Source organism: Saccopteryx bilineata, chromosome 5, assembly GCF_036850765.1.
Source record: "Saccopteryx bilineata isolate mSacBil1 chromosome 5, mSacBil1_pri_phased_curated, whole genome shotgun sequence".
Classification (NCBI taxonomy): Eukaryota; Metazoa; Chordata; class Mammalia; order Chiroptera; family Emballonuridae; genus Saccopteryx; species Saccopteryx bilineata.
The window spans coordinates 14,505,775-14,523,106 of NC_089494.1; the positions used below are offsets into that span (position 1 = coordinate 14,505,775).

General features: G+C 38.7%; 1 protein-coding gene and 1 non-coding gene across 2 annotated transcripts in view; both read left to right on the top strand.

Annotated features, from left to right (window-relative positions):
- SPAG16 (sperm associated antigen 16) overlaps nt 1–17,332 on the top strand; it is a 232,523-nt gene that overhangs the window by 153,368 nt on the left and 61,823 nt on the right. Inside the window, 1 exon segment of the mRNA XM_066232513.1 lies at nt 3,374–3,500. Within this exon segment, the coding sequence (XP_066088610.1) occupies nt 3,374–3,500 (127 nt within the window).
- On the top strand, nt 12,358–12,433 carry TRNAG-GCC (transfer RNA glycine (anticodon GCC)). Its single transcript has one exon. It is a non-coding gene; the product is annotated as a tRNA-Gly (tRNA).

Here is a 17,332-nt window from a genome sequence, read left to right on the forward strand (position 1 = left end):
TTAAAATCGAAAGTCACTTATAATAAATTGAATTTAAAAATTATTTTAAGTTAGCAGAAACATAGAGTATGCATGAATTAAAGGTCCCAGTGGTAGCATGTTCTTTTAAAGTAGAGAAATGCTCAAAATCAAGATAGCAACATAGCAAGCCTGCAATGCTTTCTCTTGTTTCAAATGTAAATAGTTACACAACATACAAAAGATGTAAGTACATAAAACACAGAAAATACAACAAACAAAAGCATGCTAGACCGAGGCTGAATTTCTACTCTTAATTTGATTTTATTCTTATTTTTCCAGAAAATATTTAAACCCTTATACAAGGATAAATAAAATTTGTCAGAAGAGTATACATTAAATTTGAAAGAAATAATAAAGGATAAGCTTTGAGGAATGAAAATGGAACCATGCATATGCCAAAATATATACATGCTATAATAACTCACTTCCTAATGCTGGCAACACTGTTGCTTTAAGCTTTCAAATAGCCATGCAAAGGACATATTATTGGTATAATTAAAAATGTTTGAGTTGCACTCAAACCAAGTATTAAAGAAAAAAACATACAATTGTATTAGTAGTAGTAAGGAAGAATTTTCATCAGAGAATGCAAGCAGCTACATTAAATGATGATCTCAACAATATGTGACATGTGCTACAATGTGGCTGAAACTTTGCATTTATACCCCATATATACATCTATCTATATATAAACAATCTGTCTTCACCCTTATATCTGAAAGTTTTGACCCATGGACTCTTTTCTTTTAAGTGATAGGAAGGGAGATAGAGAAACAGATTCGTGCATGTGCCCCAACCAGGACCCCCCAGCAACCCCCGTCTGGGGCCCACACTCATCCCAACCTAGCTATTCTCAGCAGCCGGGGCCACTGTGCAAAGCTGATTTAATTGAGCCACTGCTGCAGGAGGGGAAGAGAGATAGAAGGGGGAGAGGGAGAGGAAGAGAAGCAGATGGGCACTTGTCTTGTGCCCTGACTGGAGATCAAACCCCGACTTCTGCATGCTGGGCTGACACTCTATCCACTGAGCCAGCCGGCCAGAGCCCCCCATTAACTCTTTTTTGTAATTTGGTAAAACAAACATGATTTTAACAATTATCAGGCAAAATAAGACATAAGAAAAATTCCATAATAAAAAGCATTAGAGTAAAAACTGACACATTATGAATGAAATATATAATATTCTGAGCTTATAAAAATGTATCTAAAACTCTTATTAAAATAAGAGCTTAGACAGTTAGTGAATATTTGGGGCAATCCCTCAAGCTTCAATCCTAATTTTTTTATGTACACCAGAAATGTCTATGAATTAAAGTTGTTTTTTTTTATGAAGAGACAGGGAGAGAAACAGAGGAAGGGACAGATAGGGACAGACAGACAGGAAGAGAGAGAGATGAGAAGCATCAATTCTTTGTTGGAGCATCTTAGTTATTCATTGATTGCTTTCTCATATGTGCCTTGACTGGGGTGGGGGTGCTACCGCAGGGTGAGTGACCCCTTGCTCAAGCCAGTGACCTTGGGCTCCAGGCAGTGACCATGTGGTTATGTCTATGACCCCACCACGCTCAAGCCAGCCACCCTGCGTCAAGCTGGTGAGCCCTCAAGCTGGATGAGCCCAAGCTCAAACCGGAAAACTCAGGGTTTCAAACTTGAGTCCTCTGTGTCCCAGTCTGACACTATCCACTGTGTCACGGCCTGGTCAGGCTAAACACTGGAACAAATGCAAGTAATGCAGAGCCTGTGACTCACGGGTTTTACAGCAGCTATAGTTACGCTTTAAAATACAAACAGGGAGGGGAGATGAACATCAGGGATCAAGCCTTGTTGATATGTCTTTGTGAAAGACAATAAATACAGCTAGAAATTAGTGATAACCTAAGTTCAATTTCTTTTCTTTTGCTATTAATCTTTAGCAGATAGCTGTTTCCATACAAAGGTCAGTCATAATAGAAAGGAACCAGAATTTATGAAGAAATGCAAAAAACTGAAGAATGAATAAATATAAACCAAATTCCACTGAAGGGCATATAGTGCATAAGAAATTATTTAACTAAAGTCATGAATAATGCAAGCAAAAAATACTCTCCTGATCAGAACTTAACTAACTGGTTATTATATGAAAAATATACGCTACTGACTCATCTTTTTACAACATTGTTAGTTACCTTATTTCCACTCTTTATTTTTATTCAGGTTTATAAATAAAGTTAATTAGAAGCATTCAAACATTACAAATGAAGAGTGATACTGCTGTATATATACCATTTCATTAAGAAACGGCCCTTTCATAAAATGGAAAAAATCAGAAATGCAGTTGTCTTTTCTTTTGAGTTATTTCTAATCATTTAGATCGGTGGTTCTCAAACTGCAGCCCAAATCAGAATCACCTGGAGAGCTTGTTAAACCGCAGTTGCTGGGTCTCACCTCCAGGGGCTGAGTCTCGAGAATTTGCCTTTTACTGTGTTCCCAAGTGACGCTGATGCTGCTGGTCCGGGTTACACCCTTTGAAAACCATTGGTCTAAATTCTCATCCCTGAAGGCAAATTATAATCACTAAAAGTGGACCTTAATTCACACTAATACATGGCCTTCATCTCAGACCAATTAATTAAAATAGAATGTCTGGAGCTTGAGGCTAAATATGGGCTAAAAGTATCTCAGGTGATTCTAATATATAGCCAAAGCTGCAGAAAAACAAGAAACAAGAATCAGAGCGACTTTAGAAGGTTTATCTGGCCTTAACACATTAGTGAAATGTGCTTTTTCTCCAGCATATCCCTTTATTAGATGGGAACGCTTTTTATGTAGTGATGATTCATGATAAGGAAGGAATGAGATAGTATAAAGATGGCTTTACCAAGTGGCTTGTATAAATTAAAGGTAATTTAAATTAGTCAGTTTCATGCTGCTAATTTATACAGTGCTTAGAATATAAGGTAGTTTTAGAATTAAAAATGTTGTTCTTATACATTTTGCCAGTTATAAAACTACTTTATGCCTTAGTAATTTAAGTGATCTTTATTAACATTGTTCCTTACCCGTGATAGTGAACCTTTTTATAAAAACCACCCACTTTTGCAGTGCTGGTCAACCTGGTTCCTCCTGCCCACTAGTGGGCATTTCAGCTTTCATGGTGGGCTTGTAGCGGAGCAACCAAACAGGCGCCGTGATTGGCCCACCATGAAAGCTGGACCACATACTAGTGGGCAGGAGGATCCAGGTTGACCAGTACTGCAAAAGTGGGTGGGTTTTTATAAAAACGTTCGCCATCAGGGGTCTATACAGTTAGACAGCATAAGGAATACTCAAGTGCTAACTCCTAAAGCTTTAACTCTTAACTTCTCCCTTTGCAGTGGAAGATGCAAATGCACTTTATATGGACATACAGAGTCTGTGAACAGCATTGAGTTCTGTCTGAGCTCCAACACTCTCCTCACAGGTTCTACAGATAAGTCCCTGTCTATATGGGATGCAAGAACGGTAAGCACAGCTAACAGTTTTAACAAGTTGTCATAAGCCTAGTCTTAGTCACTCTTCAATTAATGTGTACAACTGATAAAGTAATTATGAAAAGACAGGTAGGTAAAAGAATGGTATTAAGTTTTTATGTATGAGGTTCTATCAATGTACTCTTATCTACCCTGCCTCCTAAATGTAAGGACTATAAAAATAATGTAATTAATTCATTAAATGTTATTTCAAGTATTTATTGAAACAGAAATTCTGCTATTGCAGCAGATATGAAAGAGAAACACATAGTGCTTTCTATATGTGTAATTAGGTAAGTGTAAAGCCAGTAGCCATGGCCACCATCACAGCCACCTGGCCCATGCAGGTTCACATTTGGTTCAGACAGATGGTAATGAAACAACAGAGCCAAGAACTGGTGGGCCATCATCTTTATCCTAGCTTGCACCCGGCGGGCAAGAAATACACTCAGTGGGAAAACACTTCCATTCAGGGCTCCCAAAGCCACAGACTTATCCAAGTTTCCTAGAATCAAAGTTTCTACCTCACCAGCCTTATTCACCTCTGTTCCCCATCTCCATCTCTCTGCACAAACTGTACACAAACTGGCTTCTTCTTCAGCACTCCGCCATCTTGGCAGCCTCTCCTCTGCAATGCTGATGACAGGATCTGAACGAGAAAGCCCCCCCGCCTTATTTTATAGTGTAGAAATTAAAGCCTTTAAGCCAATATACAAATAAGGAAGTTTCTGATACAAAGTCCCTTATCTGAGGCATAAATGGGATTCCTCATAAGAGTGCACCACCCCACATCATGCATCAGCCTACAGCCTGTCTCCCACACTCAATACAAACTATAAGCGAGCAAACATATATATCATATTTATAAACTTATTTGACTAACAGTAAGGAAGGAGGGAAAAAATTATGAGGTATGTGTTAAACGGGAAGACTACACAAAGTATAGCAAAAAAGCCAGAAGACTGTTTGGACGAGTGTGCAGGGCTTCCAGGAGGAGACTGTGCTTTCTTTTTTTTTTTTTTTAATAAATAAATTTTTATTTTAATAGGGTGACATCAATAAATCAGGGTACATATATTCAAAGAAAACATTTCCAGGTTATCTTGTCATTTAGTTCTGTTGCATACCCATCACCCAAAGAGAGATTGTCCTCCGTCACCCTCTATCCAGTTTTCTTTGTACCCCTCCCCCTCCCCTTGCCCCTCTCCCCCCTTCCCTCCCTCCACCCCCCATAACCACTACACTCTTGTCCATGTCTCTTAGTCTCGCTTTTATGTCTCACCAATGTATGGACTCCTGCAGTTCTTGTTTTTTTCTGATTCGCTTATTTCACTCCGCATAATGTTATCAAGGTTCCACCATTCTGCTATAAGTGATCCGATGTCATCGTTTCTTCTAGCTGAATAGTATACCATGGTGTATATGTGCCCCACCTTCTTTATCCAGTCTTCTATTTTTTTTACAGTGATTAAAAGCCTTTAAGCAAAACTCTTGGCCAATACAGCAAGAATCCATAAAAGAGTAGTGTCCTTAACATGTTCACCAAGTCCAAATTGGCCCCATCACCATGCCAAATCCCTGAAAAATGCAACCCAACCACAGTTCAGTCTGTTAAAAGGAGCTGTCACAGGGAGCAGGAGTCCAGGAAAAGTCCACACAGGAAAAGTCCGTATGGCACTGGAATTGTTGTCACCATTCTATACTTTGCAGCTCACGTCCAAGTCCCAATGACTGCTGCTTCTAGCTGGTAATGATTCAGGTAGACTGGAAAAGCCATTTGCAGCATGCGTAGATATGGAGCTTCTGTTCTCTGCCTGGAGAGTTGAGACCAGGTTGCTTTTCCCTGGAGCTCTGTGACTGTGGCATGGTAAAGAGAACCTTGGGATACACTAAGCTGGGTGGCAAAGGTAAATTCATAATACAAGTTGGCAAAAGGGGGAAAGAGAGCTCTAAATTAGGAGTAGGTCCCAGCCTGAAATATGAGTGGGACGTTGAGGTAGGAGGGATAAAGGAAACACTATATATTAAGCAAAGCAGCAGAAAATAGGACTATCAACACCCACAACAGAGATCTTTGAGGGAAGAATAAAAAACCTGACTATTCAGGCAAAACATAGTTAAGTGGCCCTTGTGCAAATGAGATCAGTTTACCTGCTTCTTGGAAGAAATACCCTAGGCTCGTCCACAGTGTCATAGATGGGGCCGACGGCCCTGGGCACCTTCAGCCATCAGTGGCAAACCCCAGCTTTCTGGGCAAGGTTAGGTCATAGGTGGCTGGAGCAGGGCTGGAAGAGACTGAACCCTCCCTTAGAGGAGCGAGGGGAAAGCCTACCTTCCAGTGTCCCTGTTTCCTCACAGCAGAGACATGTAAGCCTGGCAGGCTTTAGCTCAATGACCTTCCTTTCCACTATTGAAGCAGGACCCAGATGGCATCCTATGAGACCCCTTTGGGGTGTTGGAGCCTTTAAGGGTGTATCCTAAAAGCTGGTAGTTCCCCTGATCTCTATTGGGCTTTTTCTGCCTCTAGGTATCTTAAAAGCCATGCTCAGAAGATCTCGCTGAGAGGTTTGAGGATCCCCATCCACCTATATAAATCTTTTCCATATATCTGGAGCTATTTGGAAAAAGACAAAACAGTGTTATTAGCTGGATCTAATAAAGAAGGTAGTAGTTTGCAGGCAAAAAAGATTTGGTGTCTCCTGTTCATCAGCCTTCAAAAGAAATGTAAATTTTTTTTAAGTATAAAGCATGATATGGTAGACCCATAGGAGTCATTGGCCTGGTGTGCAGGATTCCCAGGTTCGATTCCTGGCCAGAGCACACAGGAGAAGTGCCCATCTACTTCTCCACCCCTCCCCCTCTCCCTCCTCTCCGTCTCTCACTTCCCCTCCTGCAGCCTTGCACTTCCCCTCCCCCAGCCAAGGCTCCACCGGAGCAAAGCCACCCCAGGCACTAAGGATGGCCTCATGGCCTCCGCCCCAGTCGCTAGAATGGCTCTGGTTGTAACAGAGCAACACCCCAGATGGGCAGAGCATTCCCCCCTGGTAAGCATGCCAGGTGGATCCCGGTCAGGCGCATGCGGGAGTGTGTCTGACTGCCTCCCCATTTCCATCCTCAGAAAAATACAAAAAAAAAAAAATACAACCAAAGAAAAAAAAAAAAAAAAAAAGGGCATTCCCCTTGTGTTAAAGCTCCAGGGAGCATGGAGTGAGCTTGAGTATGTCCTATGAAACATGGAGCTCTATGTTGACATATAAGTCTTTGAAGAAGGAGGAACTGCTGAAATAATTCATCAGCATTTGTCCCTAAGACAGCAGTCTTTATAGTGGAAACACCATAAGTAAATATTTGCTGTCTGTCTATAGATTAAAGGGGGAATATGGCAAATGCTGAAAAGCCATGCTCTTTGTGCCCCTCCCCTCCCCCAACCCCCTCCCTCTCCTCCCCCCACCCTGTACCCCCAACACTGTTGTCCATGTCTCTGAGTCTCATCTTTATGTCCCACCTATGTATGGAATCATATAGTTCTTAGTTTTTGGGTTTCCATTAAGGAGAAACCCAAAGAAACCAACACCAAGATACATCATAATTAAATACCAAAGCTAAATGATAAAGAGAAAATATTAAAAGCTGCTAGAGAAAAAAAGACTATCACCTACAAAGGAGACCCCATAAGGATGACTTCAGACTTCTCAACAGAAACACTTGAGGCCAGAAGGAAATGGCAAGAAATATTCAAAGTAATGCAGAACAAGAACCTACAACCAAGACTACTTTATCCAGCAAGGCTAAGAAAACAGGACCCCATACATATGCTGTCTACAAGAGACACACCTTAAATCAAAAGATGCACACAGACTGAAGATAAAAGGATGGAAAAAAATATTTCACGCAAATGGAAATGAAAAAAAAGCTGGGGTAGCAATACTTATATTAGAAAAAATGGACTTTAAAACCAAGACCATAGTTAGAGATAAAGAAGGTCACTACATAATGATAAAGGGAGAAATCCAAAAGGAAGATATAATCATTATAAATATCTACGCACCTAATATAGGAGCACCTAAATATATAAAGCAGACTTTGATGGACTTAAAGGGCGAGATCAACAGCAATACTATAATAGTAGGGGATTTCAATGCCCCATTAACATCATTAGATAGATCCTCAAGAAAGAAAATCAACAAAGAAACAGCAGACTTAAAGGACATATTAGATCAACTCGATTTAATAGATATCTTCAGAACGTTTCACCCTAAAACAGCAGAATATACATTCTTTTCAAGTGCTCATGGTACATTCTCTAGAATAGACCACATGTTAGGGCACAAAAGCAGTCTCAACAAATTTAAGAAGATTGAAATCATATCAAGCACTTTCTCTGATCACAATGGCATGAAACTAGAAATCAACCACAATAGAAAAATTGAAAAACATTCAAACATTTGGAAACTAAATAGCACGTTATTAAATAACGAATGGGTTAACATTGAGATCAAAGAAGAAATTAAAAAATTCCTAGAAACAAACGATAATGAGCATACATCAACTCAAAATTTATGGGACACAGCAAAAGCAGTCCTGAGAGGGAAGTTTATAGCATTACAGGCATACCTCAAGAAGCTAGAAAAAGCTCAAATAAATAACTTAACCCTGCATCTAAAAGAACTAGAAAAAGAACAGCAAGTAAAGCCCAGAGCTAGTAGAAGGAAGGAAATAATAAAGATCAGAGCAGAAATAAATCACATAGAGGCTAAAGAAACAATACAGAGGATCAATGAAACCAGAGACTGTGTTTTCTTGAGCTGAGATTTGCAGGGCAAGTAGACTGTATCAGGTAGTTTCAAGAAGGGTGGATTCCCAGAGAGGGCAGTGCATGTATAAAACCATGAAGGGTAATGCCACAGTGGCATATTTGGAAGAAATAATGTTTGAATAGCACTTAAGGAAAAAGAAAGAAATGATAGGCAAGGGTATACAGGTGAACAAGGACAGGATAATGAGTGGCTGATTGAAGTTTGATACTGCTTTGGAAGGGAACCAATTGGATTTGCCTTTTAGAAAGATTGATAGGATGAGGGAAGGAAGCAGTGTTATTGAGGAGACTGGTACAGCAGGCTAGGGGAAGATGAGAGCTTGAACTAGGACATTGTGAAATAAAAAGGATTGAATGGATAAAAGATAGGAGGTTTAACTCTCAGAATGTGAAGTGATTGTAGATGGAGATTACAGGAGGAGAAGGGATTTAGGGCAGGGCAGACTCCCCCAGCTTGTCTAGGATTGAGGGCTTTCCCGGGTCATGGGATTTTCAGTGCTAAAGCTAGACGGTCCTGGATTACTGTGGCTTTGGGAGTGACTGAGATGTGAAGAAATGGAGATAAAACGTGGGGACTGCATTTTGAAACACTCCGGCTATGAAGATGAAGAGCAGAAATGTCCGTAGCTCTAGAGTCAGATAAAAGCTCCTCATTTGTTCAGAGAGGAGACAACATGTTTCTTTGATTAGGGATCAGAGCAGGGGAGGGGAAGGGGTTGAAGACACAGAACAGAGAAGAGATAATGGAAAGACTTATTGAGTTCAGATTTGCCAAGACTTGCAAAACAGGATCTCCTTATTCATTCTTGGCAACATATGGTGAAAATAATGAAGGAAACTAAGACTCCAGAACACTATACAGAAAGGAAAGAAATTGCCACAGTTACTGGTTTCTGGGTCCCTAAAGAACTGCAACTATCATTTCTCCCATTTATCTTCCCCTTACCCAACGTCTGATTGACATCAATAAGGGAATATGACGAGGGCATACAGATGGTGTGACAGGGACCCACATTCAGTATGGGAACGCTATTTGTCATCCAGGGCAAATTAATTTAGGATGAATAGAGAACAAAAAATCCTAAAGCAGAGCTGCCCACCCCCTAGACACCAGCTTCACATGTCGCAGAGCTTTTAGACTTCTGAAGAGTCAGAGTCAAGGGGACGTTGTCGGAAAAGTGAGTAAGGAATTAAATGGCAATGATTTGTTTTGAGGTTCATTCAAAATCGCTTAGACCCTGATGCAGTGGAGTTCACTTCTGCTAATGGAGCATCAGTGGAAAAGCAAGGTTTTCAATGCATTTAGTCCAAATACTTAAATGTGAAGTGCGTGTGAAAGCAACTGGTAAAGAAAAACCCAGAGAGAAAATATTCATTTAGCAGTGACCTAAATTTTATGTTCATTTTCTCTTGAGTTCAGTTTTTTTCCCCCGTCAAAGTGCTGTAACTGAATGTTCTCAGAAAGCGTATTCTCTTACTTACCTTTTCTCACGTGACAAACTGAAGCGCAAATACTTGGAAGTACCACTGTTCTCAGTAAGAGAGTTTGCCTCTCATAAAGCCGCCTTACATGCATGGCATTGTTCATTGACACTGATCTCCCTACCTGAAGTTGCGAGCGCTCTGTGTTCTGTGTCTGTTCCCCACAGTAGTGCTAAGAGCAGGAGAAAAGAGGAAGTCAGCTCTGCACAGGGCTGTTAGCGTACTGTAGCATGTGGATTGAATGATGTGCAGAACAGATTGTGAATCCCATGGACATTAATCCAATCAGTATCAATATATATTATAATTGGTTTACTTGCACATTAAAGTATTTCTAACTTTATTATTAATATGGATACTAACTTATACTGGAAAAGGGGCTCTAAAATGTTTTATTATAAATGAAATGCTACTCACAAATAATGGTAAATACATCAACGATTAGAAATAAAATCCATTCAATGTCTTTAGTTTCTGGAAATCTTTTCAAACCAGATGGTAAAAAACATATATTTAAGTTGATGTCTGTAATATAGATGTAGCATGTAAAACAAAGGAAAAGTCACTCTGTAAGGTTATTAATATGTCTATTAATAATTAGGCAATGCATGGTGTTAACTAAAATATTAATATAAAAATCTAAAGCTAATGCATGAAAATGCTAGAATTAAACAGATTCATTTCACTAAAGCTGCATTAGGCACTCCAGGTGATTCTGTTTTAGGTGTACCTCATTTTTTTAAAACAGAAAACCATAAAATAACCGGATTTTTAGAAGTTAATTTTGTATACATAATTTTTAAAAGATACACGATATATGTTGTTTATTAATATGGAATTATTAGCTGTTTTATATGCCATGGTTCGTGAGTTAAATGTAACATATTTTTGAAGTTGACTATTATGAGATGTTGAAAAGAATAACCAGATAGCTATAGTTCCTTGCATGTAGTAATAATACTGCACAACATATTGATACTGATGATGTTGACTTATAACATCAACTGAGTTCATAATATGCTAATATTCTCTTTTATAACATTAAGATTCTGTTAATTCTTTGATAAATTATAAACTCTCAGGTTATATTAAAAGTGTGAACCTAAAGAGATGAATGACATGACTTGCTCTTCTTCTTAGTAAAGAACAGTACATTTTATCACCTTAATGCAATCAATTAGTATTGAGACATCCTCTAAAATATTTTTGATGAAACATAAAAATGACCAGTGAATTATATTTCTATATATTAGTTTTAAATTTCCTTCTCCTATTCCCAAACATACACTAGTCTTAAGTCCACCTAATCTAAGAGCTTATTGTCAAAGATGATGAATGGGCCGACCTCTAAGTCAGTCTCTGAGTCAGCTGGACAAATCAGCTCTGAATGTTGTGGGAGATGAGGAGAGGCATATAAATCTCTATAATTACCAAAGGGAGACCATTAAATAGCTTGCAGTTTGGAAACTCATGAAATTGCTCTGTTTTACAGGACTACATGCAGAGTGGTTTTCCTTAGTCTTATAAAACAATAAAATTCAAAAGTAAAATTTAGTATAGCCAGGATATGGTATATAATATATAGTGCATTTAATGAAAACTTATAATGCCCTCTCAAAAAGCAACATGAAAAATCCCAACATGCATCTGTGATTTGGAAGCCCATTTAAAATAAATGCAATGAGATTATTAATCATTCACAAATCTGATGAAAATATTGGGGCTTTTGACATTTTTTTTTTTTTAATGGATGTGCTCACAGTATAGTAAAACAGAATAGAATAAGTAAATCATCTGTGAGTCACTCAGAGCCGGGTTGGCAATGGCCAGAGTTGCAGACACTTCATCTCTTGTGATGAATCAGACACAGAGTTCATGGCCTGGACTGACTTTGGTGGCCATGCCTTACTCCCTCGACAAACTGCAGGCTCTCGTCCCACATATGGTGTTGTCCTGACTTAACTGTAGCCAACAGATTCAGTAACTGGTCACTGTGAGTTTCTGTGAGGCAGGACTAAGAACTCACCAAAATAAGTTAAATACAACTTAGTAATAGTTATGGAAGATCTTTGTGGCAGACAACATTCTGGTTTCTGCATTGTTGACTGTGACAGATTCCCTGCTCTCAGTGAATACTTAGTCTATTAGGGAGCAGACATAAAGATAAATTATCTTAAAATAATGTAGTAATGACTATATTCTCAGCATAACTATAGCTTTGGCTTTTTGTTCCAAAGCTCACTTTTCCAAGTGGTGATTTTATGATGAACACTAACTTAATACCTACTATATTCCATCACTTTACCTATAACATCTATTTAATGCTGACTGGAATTACCATTATTATCTGTATTAAGAACTGGAAAAACAAAGGCTTAGAAGAGTAAAGTAAGTTACCCAAGATTGACTACCTGGTGGGTCACAAATTCAGGAAGCAGGCTGAATGTCTAACCAATTCTATAGTTATTTTATGGCCTCCAGTTTTTTGTTGCTTCTCACTGAAAAATTAGAAGTGTCAAAGTAACATGTTAATGAAAAAAAGATGATTCAGGCCCTGGCCAGTTGGCTCAGTGGTAGAGCGTTGGCCTGCCGTGCAGGAGTCCCGGGTTCGATTCCCGGCCAGGGCACACAGGAGAAGCACCCATCTGCTTCTCCCCCCTTCCCCCTCTCCTTCCTCTCTGTCTCTCTTCCCCTCCTGCAGCCAAAGCTCCATTGAAGCAAAGTTGGCTCGGGCGCTGAGGATGGCTCTGATTGCAGCAGGGCGATGCCCCAAGATAGGCAGAGCATTGCCCCCTGGTGGGCATGCCGGGTGGATCCCAGTCGGGCGCATGTGGGAGTCTGTCTGACTGCCTCCCCGTTTCCAGCTTTGGAAAAAGAAAAAAAGAAAAAAAGATTCAATGTGGTTATATTTTCAAAAATAGTGTTTTAACGCTATAATTAAATGCTTCACAAGTCAGATCTCTGCTTGTATAATATTTAGCAAATATCAGAGATACAAATGGTCCCTTGCAAAGATACAATACTGAAGGGAAAAAGAACATCATGGTCTGTAGCTATCAGATACGGGATTATCAAGGTCCACCACCAATTATGCAAATGCATTTTCCATAAAATTTTGCTAGGCATTTCTCTTATTGTGAAGTCAATTAATCAGTCTTATAAACCAATCAGAAGTTCTCAAATATTTTAAAACAAACTAAAGACTCTGTTCCTACATTTTAAAAAGAATTTGATAGTTTGATTCAAAAGCTTTTAAAGGTGATTGCCCTGACGTAGATTTGGCGGAGGAAACACTTTCAAACAACTATTATCAAATGTTCTGTAGAGCAAATTTCTTTTGAAAATGGCTTCTTTTTTTTCTTTTTTGTTCACTGTAAAAATGTTACCTCTACTTTGATAGAATGATTACCTGTATTATCATATTTTCAAAATATCTGCTTATAGCACATGGTTGACAAATGTTTGTCATCACAAAAAAATGTCAACAAATTAGGATTACTTAAACTGTGGGGAAAAGCATAACTCATCCTTAAGGTCACCTTTTTAAAAAAGAAAATGTTTTGATGAAATATAATGTAAAATTCTGTGGTGGAATAAAACATTTTCTTGGTTATTCTCTGGTTTATTACAAAAGACCGTGAAGGTTGTAATCATCAAAGCACATAGTGCATAAAATGAACCATCTTAAAATATTCAAAGTGCTTCAAATGGCAATAATACATTGCAATACTTGAAGAAAGCCTCACTGCATTGTTATCTACATATTGTGATGCAGCTTGCAAGATTCAACGACATTCATATTGCACAAATCCTACATGAAAGCTTACTGCTCCTGCACTAAACAAATGTCAGCTACCATCAGTTCAGTGGTGAGATTCAGCCTGTTCACACCAGTTAGGCACAACCCATACCTAACTTTTTGTTGAGTTCCGAGAACCAGTTGTTAAAATGGCACTTGTGATCAGAGTTCTCTCTAAGGTGGGCACCTGGGCAGCCACCCAATATGGAAATCACAAATTTACATTTTTTTCTCTTTTTTAACATTTATCTTCTCAACAGTGTATTCTAGTGGTTCTCAAAATGTGTGCCCTAGAAAATTTCCAGGTGTGCCCTATGGTATTTCAGAGAAATATGTGCCTGTTGCAGAACAAAAAACAAACAGGGTTTTTGGAGTTTAGATTTTGGGGGGACAGAGGTGTGGGGAATTGGCTATAAGCTGACAGTCTGCCCAACCCCCCACCTCACTTGCCTGATTAGGTTGCAGAAGACTGTTAAGCTGTGGTGCTGGATTGTTTACACTACCCCCCATGTTCCCCGGAAAGACTGGAGGCAAGTTTCTTCTATCCTTTGTTTGGTGTAAAGTTAAGATGATATGTATGGTGGGGGTTTTGGATTGATGATTAAACATAAGGGATTGTCTCTTGAAGCCTTTTGGATTTCTATAAAAGAAGAATATGTGGCATTATCTAAAAAAGCTTTGAAGATTTTACTACAGTTTTCAACATCTTATTTATGTGAATTAGGATTTTCTATCCTCAACACAATTAAAAGTAAAAAGAAAGGAATTCTTCAATGTATTGATGAGGAAATGAGAGTTTGCCTTTCAAATATATGCCCAAACATTGAAGAAATCACTAGGACACATCAGGCTCATGTTTCTCATAAACACAAGAATGAAAAAACTTAACACCTTCATGCCAGGACCTGTCAAATTTACTAAATCTTACTAAGAATGTATCTATATATATATAAAGATAACTTTTTTGTCTTTTTTATTTTTAACTCCTCTTTTTTACTAATTCTAAAAAGCGTAACTCAAAAAATGTAACATAAAAATGTTTTTTAATGTCAGAATAAATTTAATTTTGTTGTATTTATTTTATTTAATTACCATAAAAGCACACTTGGACTTTATATATTTTTTCTTTAATATTTGACTTAATTATTATAACATATTTCTCAGAAATTTGTATATAGTGCACCTACAATTATTTGTAGGATTTTAAATAAGACTCTTCCCTCTTTTTCATTTTTATCAGTTCTTTGAAATAAAACAACTCTGACAAGATTTCATCAAAGAAGTTATTCCAAATTGTAATGTCCTGGCTTAGGTATTGCTTTTGATGAAGGCATTTCAGACTAACATATTGATAACCCATATTCCCTATACCATTAAAAGAGTAGGTTCATTTTTATCTTGGGAACAAAGCTGGATGGAAAAAGCTTTTTTAACTTTTTGTAATTCATGAAACATTTATCTCCAGTCAGGTTTTGCTGCGGCGGCACAAACGTCCGTCAGCATTTCCATTATTTCCCCGTATTTCCAGGGCTTTGCACGAGTGCCTTGGAGATTCTGCTCTGAATTGAAACTTGGCATTTGGGATTTGAATCAGAAAACTCCATTTTTCTTACTAATTAATCAAATAGTTTAGAGGCCCACAATTTAGAAGAGGATCAAATGTAAAGCTTTTATTAACGCAAAAATATTTTGAGGCAAATTTGCTAATTTAAATATGTTTTTAAAATTATTAGCACTCACTATGCAAGCATCATGGTATAAAACTACACGATACTGGTTATGAAATACAATTAACCATTAAAGTTCCTAAGATAATAATATGTGAAAGATGATAATGTTTTACACTTCTCCTTTTTGACTTCGTCAGTAGTTGATTCCCACTCTAGGAATGTGGATGATTTGAAGTTCTCAGCTTCATTCATGTTCTAACAGTATCAAGATACTGAACCAGGACAACTCAGGGAGGGAGATTCAGCGAGAATGCCAAAGTGTTTCAACCCAGTTTTATAAAATTTAAGTACATGGGGGTAAATTTTGCAGTCTGTGAAAAGGGAATAATGGCATGCATTAATTCTGTAAATAAATATTTGATATTTAATTTGCTGAATACAATGTTGAAGGCTAATTAGAGCATAGTATTAAAGCCTTTTCAACTTTGCATATTCCAAAATGCTCCATGAATGTCCTCTAGCCATGAGGGGATGAGGGGCATGATGATGACCCTCTGTCTTTAATCCTTCTTTGTAATCTTTTTCTGTAATCTGCCTTCCAGCCTTAAATGAGTGAAGGCTAAGTAAATACAAGGTAGTGAATGTGAGTAGATAAAGCTTTTTAGTAAAACTATTCTTCTTTTGACTGATTCCTCTCCAGCCACATTGGCTCCTTGTTCTTAAAATATACCAGACGTTTAGCTTTTCCCACTTACTGGAATGTGTTACATCCTAGCGAGAAAGACTACAGCAGACACAAAGTAAATTTTATAAGTTTTATTGCAGACCTGCACAGGGACTGCAGGCAACCCATGCAAGGGAGCACTGCAGCCCCCCAAACCTGCGCAGGGACTGCAGGTAACCCACACAGGGGAACACTGCAGCCCCCCAAACCTGCGCAGGGACTGCAGGCAACCCACGCCTCCGAAGAGACTGGAGCACTGCAGCCCCCCAAACCTGTGCAGCCAACAAACTGCGCAGGGACTGCAGCCCCCCCAAACCTGCACAGGGACTGCAGCTCCGAGCTTCTAAAATGGCTCCTTTTTATAGGGTGGCTGTCTAGGATGAGCAAGCATCATACAGAAGCTGATGTGGCTGTTAGTCATTGGCTAGGGAGGTCGTGCGCAGTTACGGGGGGGGGGGATATTGCTCAGTGGAGAATTTCAAACATAAACTTCTGATAAGGGTCTCTGACTCAATGCAGGATGTTGCTGAACTCTTTGTTCTCAGCGTCACAGGGACCTTGTACACTCTTGGCAGCCCCAGCATGTCAGTACTCCCTGAATCTAACATTCCCCCATCTCTTTTGGGCATAAATCAAATCCTTGATTCTTCATCAGTGGGGAGAATGGTATAAGGCTGGGGCTCATGAGAATTTTCTACTTTAGCTGTAGCTATAAGCTAATTAGGTCAGGGGTCCTCCCTAGTATGTGCTGGCACGCTGATAGTGTGCCCTTAGTACTACAAGCTTTACGAACTAATTTCTTTCTGCCTTGCATTTTTCTTCTCTGTACTAACTTCTTACAACTTGCACAAACCTTCTGCAACTTACACAAACCTTCTGCAACTTACACAAACCTTCAACTTTTATGCACTTTCTTATCCAGGAATAACTGGCCTTCATAACAACTTGCTTTTCCTTTTCTTTTCAAAAGTACCTACACCTTATACCTTCTATTATCAAAACCATACAATTCCTTTCTAATTTATCAGAATTCTTAATTCCTAAAAACCTTAACCTTCAGCAAAGACTAAGTTAGTACTAAGTAATCCTCTTTTAAAGATTGCTTTTTGGAGGTGTCCTTTTCATAAGCAGCCTATTGGACATGACCAATATTCACAGATTATTCTATAGTGGTAGCTATGAGCACATACATAACTTTCATTTACCTTGTAGCTTCTCTCTCAGCCAAGGGACTTACACTCCCTTTCTGTATGACTCATAGCAGTACATGTATTAAACCTTAAGATGACTTACTTGGCTTTCCTTTACCTTAGTTTCCCTCCCTCCCCAAAGT